The following is a 5,146-nucleotide window of genomic DNA, read 5'->3' as shown; positions in this document are numbered from 1 at the left end:
ATATGATTGAGGCCTTTGTTTCACTAAGCTTACATACCCATATGGCCTTACCTTTCATTATCCTTTGCAAACCAATTTGAGCCTATTTTACCCTTTGTTCTTTACTTTAGCACATCATTAACTCTAAGCGAAAAACAATATTGTCCTTAATTTGAATCCTTGGTTAGCTTAGACTAGTGAGAGTGCTCATGGATTAAGTGTGGGGAAAAGTAGGTTAATCATATGCATTGAGAAAAATAATATATATATATATATATATATATATATATATATATAAAGAGAAAAAGAAAAGAAAAAGAGCAATTAAGCAAAAAGGGGACAAAATGCTCCAAAGTAAATGGTGAAAGCAATGCATATGTACTGTACTTGAAATTAGAATGCATGAATATGTAGAAAACATGGTTAATGGATAGTTAGATATTGTATTATGATTACATGGATTGTTTAAGTTAGGTGGAAAGTTTAAGTTAATTAAGGATTCAGATTTTAGTCCACTTGGCCAAATACAATCCTACCTTGACCCTAACCCCATTACAACCCTTAAAAGACCTCTTGATATGTGTATCTGTGCATTAAATTTATGTTGATTGATTAGATGAAGAGCAAGCCTTAGAAAGCAAGGTTAGTAGAGAATTGAGAGAATCGAACCTTAAAGACCTGAGTGATTAGAGTGTATACACTACCAGTGAAGGTTCGATGCTCAATTCCTTGTTCCCTGCTTTCATGAGCTATTTTCTTCTTGTAAGTCTATTTGTACTTCATTTTTATGATTTGAATTAGTGAAATCCAGTTCATATTTCCTCTTGAAAGATTTGTTTACTTTTAACTAAGTAGGTGGAAATATTCTGCATGTAGTTACATTCATAGGTTGCATTTCATACATTCTTCATTCTTTATAGTTTCTCTTGAGCTTAGCATGAGGACATGCTAATGTTTAAGTGTGGGGAGGTTGATAAACCACTATTTTATGGTTTATCTTGTACTCAATTGAGTGGTTTTTATTAACTCTTTACCCACTTATTCATACTATTTGCATGGTTTTATATTTCCTTCCTAATTATGTGTTTTGATTGAAAACATGCTTCTTTGATCTTATATTTGCTTATTATTAATCCTCTCTTATTACCATTAGATGCCTTGATATGTGTGTTAAGTGATTTCAGAGATTATAGGGCAGGAATGGCTCAGAGAATGGAAAGGAAGCATGCAAAAGTGGAAGGAATACAAGAAGTTGGAGAAATTGCTAAGTTGTCCAGCTTGACCTCTTCGCACTCAAACGGCTATAACTTTAGCTACAAAGGTTCAAACGATGCGGTTCTAGTTGCGTTGGAAAGCTAACGTCCGGGGCTTCGATTTGATATATAATATGATATAGTTGCTTAGACGCTAGGTGACGCGACCGTGTGACCCATGCGGCCGCGTCGCAGTGACGGAAATCAGCGTGTTTGAATTCTTCTCCAGCGAATTCTGGGCTGTTTCTGACCCATTTTGCGGCCCAGAAAATACAGATTAGAGGCTATAAAGTGGGAGAATGCATCCATACATAGCAGGCTCTCATAATTCACTTCTCATGATTTAGATTAGTTTTGAGAGAGGTTCTCTCCTCTCTCTCTTAGGATTTAGACTTCTCTTAGTTTTAGGAGTGACTCTCAATCCCAGGTTCTTTATTTTTATTTAATTTATGAACTCTTCCATGTTACATATAATTTTCTTAATTAATGTTATCTGAGGTATTTCAATTCATGATTGTTTTCTTTTATTTACATGATTACTGCTTCCCATCTGAAGACATTCTTATTCCAGTAGATTTACTTTTCCCTTTTGGTTTTAGTTAAGAAATCAGTAACTCAGGAGTTATCCAACTCAACAGCATAATTGATAACTGTTATCTTTGCTAATTAAACTGAGCTTCAATAATCCCAACCTTTTCTTAGGAAATAAATAGGATTCGAAGATCAAACTAATTAGTCCCTTGACTTTCCTTTACTTTAGTAAAGGTTAACTAAGTGGAATTAAGATTCAACTTTCATTGTTGTTGATAAGAATAACTAAGTCTGGACTTCCAATTTCTCATACCTTGCCAAAAGTTTGCTTTACAGTTATTTATTTATTTTTATTGCTTTGAAAATATACCTGTGCCCATTGCCCAAACTCCAAATTTCCCAATTTACAAACTCATAACCAATAATAAGAACATACTTCTCTGAAATTCCTTGAGAAGACGACCCGGGGTTTAAATACTCGATTATCAATTTTAAGGGGTTTGTTACTTGTGACAACTAAAACATTTGTACGAAGAAATTTCTGTCGGTTTAGAGACTATATCTACAACGCGAATGTTTTTATGAAATTCTTTACTGGCAAAAATCCTAACGTCACTCATCTCAAGGATGGCTCTGCATTTTTCGGGGTTCGCTTCGACCCCCCGTTGGATGATCATGAAGCCCAGGAATTTCCTGGCTTCCATTCCGAGCACACACTTTGTTGGGTTGAGGCGCATTTAGTGTTTCCTTAGGGTATTCAACACGAGTTCGAGGTCGTCAATGAGCTCTTCGCCGGTTTGGGTTTTGGCGAGCATGTCATCAATGTAGACCTCCAACTTGGTTCCGGAGAGGTCTTGGAAGATCTTGGTGACAAGCAACTGGTAGGTGTCCTGCATTTTTCAGTCCGAATGGCATGACGGTGTGGCAGTACGTGCCGTCGGAAGTCATAAAGGCCGTCTTGTCCTCGTCGGACCAATGCATAGGTATTTGGTTATATCCTGAGTAGGCATCCATGAAGCAAATGTACTGGTGCCCCGATGCGGCGTCGACAAGTCCTTTAATGTTTTGAAGGGGAAAGGCGTCTCTGGGATAAGCTTTGTTCAACTCCGTGTAATCGACGTACATTCGCTACTTTCTGTTTGCTTTCTTGACTAATACGACGTTGGCTAGCCATGTCGCGTAAGGTAGCTCTGGGATGAAGCCCACTTCGAGTAGGGTTTTGACTTGTTTCTTGACCTCGGCTGCTCGGTCTGGTGACATTTTCCTTCTTTTTTGGGTCACGGGCCTGGCCTTCAGATCTGCGGTCAAGTGGTGGGACATTAGGTTGGAGTCTATGCCCGGCATGTCGGCCAAGGTAAATGTGAACAGGTCCCTGTTCTACTTTAGGAGCTTTATCATGTCCCCCTTCAGGTCGTAGGATAGGTTCTTATTGATGAATGTGTATTCTTCCTTGGTTTGCCCTATCTGTAGTTTTTTCATGTCCCCTTCTGGTTCTGGTCGGGGCTGGCCATCTTGGCATGCGTCGAGGTCAGCGAGAAATATTCCGGCCGCGTCTTGGGACCTCTTGGGGAGGGCCAAGCTAGTATTGCCACATTCTACTGCGACCTCCCGGTCTCCGTGTATTGTTCTGATGGTGCAGTCGTCAGCTTGGAACTTCATGAGGAGGAATTTAGTGAAGATGACGGTGGAAAGGTCATTGATTGTTTTTCTTCCGAGGATAATGTTGTAGGCGGTGGAGTCTTTAAGGACCATGAACTCGAAGAGGATGGTCTTCCTCTAGCTCCCAGTTTCGATGGTGAGTGGTAGCACTATGGAACCGTCTGGCTTGAGAAAGTTGTCACTGAGTCCGGTTACCCCGATGCGGTGGGTTTGTAAATTTTCGTTTCGAAGACTAAGCTTGTCAAAGGATCCTCTGAAGAGGATATTGAAGTCTGCTCTGGTGTCGACCAGTATCCTCTTTATGCATCCAGTCCCGACCTTTGCAGAGATGACGAATGGGGCGTCCTCTTCCGAGGTGCCGTGTTGGCAGTCTTCGGGGGAGAATGTAATCGCTTCTACGTCGGGGGGTGTTCGGAGCTTGGTTTCTTACGGCCAGGATTTTAAGATCCTTTTTTAGTGTTGGGTTTAATTTTTTTGGTGCGTCCTTTCCAATGATGACATTTACGATTATGGTGGGTCGGTTTCTGGACTCTCCTGTGGCATTTGTCGTAACGTCCTTGGGTTGTGTCCTTCACGCTCTTGTGATCTATCTTTTTCCGTTCCTCTTGGTTCCCTGATGAATTTGGCAAACTCGGGGAGTTTGCCATCTCAGATGACTTATTCGAGGGCGTCCTTTAGGTTGAAATAGTCTTGGGTTTTATGCCCGTATCTTCGATGATAGTCGCAGTACAGGCTCTTGTTGCCGCCTATCCGTTCTTTCAGTTGTCGTGCCTTTGGGAGGATGCCCCACTCTGCTATTTGGTTGTAGATTTCTATGATGGGGCGGGTAGGGGGTGTAGTTTGAGAATTTTCCCACCCTGGGTGGTCGGTTGGTGTTTGCCGATTTGGAGTGTTCTTTTTGAATTTCTCTCGGTGGCAGCTTATTATGAGGTGCCGTGTTTTCGTACTGCCATTTGTTGGCGACCACGACTTGACTCATCTCTTCGTCGTTTATGTATTCCCTTACGACGCTTTGAATTTCGTGGATTGTCCAGACCGGCTTGGTGGTGAGATTTTTCCAGAAGTCTTCGTTCATGAGGCCGTTAGTCAGAGAAAGACTTGCAACTAAGTCCGTAAGTCCATCGAACGTTAGATACTCGTCGTTGAACCTATCGAGGTATTTTTTCGTGGATTCGTCTTTTCTTTGGGTGACTCCAAGCAGGCTAATAGGGTGTTTAGCTTTGGCACTTTTAGTGGTGAACTGGGCCAGGAACTTTCCCAAAATATCATGAAAGTTGGCTATAAATCCGTTCGGGAGGGCGTTGAACCATTTGATCATGGGCCCGGCCAAGGTTACCGGGAAGGCCCTGTATTGGATCGCATCGGCGGCTCCTTCTAGATACTTGGGATCCTTGGTCCCGTCGTATTTCATATCTGTGAGATTATCGAATCCCTTTGGAAGCTTGACTTTTAAAATTTTTTTTCAGTGAAAGGGGTGGCCCCCATTATCACATGCTCGCTACGAGCTCGTTTGGCTTCCCGATGGTTCCATCGGTCGTCTTCGTCCTGTCGGCGCTCCGGTTCTCGAAAAATGCTACGGTCGTGTCTTTTGCTGTGTCGCCGTTCGGGTGACCTGTTCCTGGTTTCATGGTAAGATCGGGTTTTGGAAGTTGCGAGGCTTCCGTGTTCCGCGTTATACCGCTCCTTGGTCGTAAGCCATCCTTTGAGGTTTTGCACCCTGAACC

General features: G+C 42.1%; 1 protein-coding gene across 1 annotated transcript; it reads right to left on the bottom strand.

Annotated features, from left to right (window-relative positions):
- Positions 4,120–4,833, bottom strand: LOC107611016. Its single transcript, XM_016312985.1, has one exon. It carries the CDS (start codon positions 4,831–4,833, stop codon positions 4,120–4,122), a length of 714 nt encoding a protein of 237 aa, XP_016168471.1.

Source organism: Arachis ipaensis, chromosome B08 (assembly GCF_000816755.2).
Source record: "Arachis ipaensis cultivar K30076 chromosome B08, Araip1.1, whole genome shotgun sequence".
NCBI classification, from domain to species: domain Eukaryota; kingdom Viridiplantae; phylum Streptophyta; class Magnoliopsida; order Fabales; family Fabaceae; genus Arachis; species Arachis ipaensis.
Note: the sequence above shows the minus strand (reverse complement) of the source record. Positions and strands in the feature narration are given on the sequence as shown.

Excerpts from the sequence above, each read along its gene's own strand:
- LOC107611016 (XM_016312985.1), bottom strand. The coding sequence starts at position 4,833 with ATGAAATACGACGGGACCAAGGATCCCAAGTATCTAGAAGGAGCCGCC.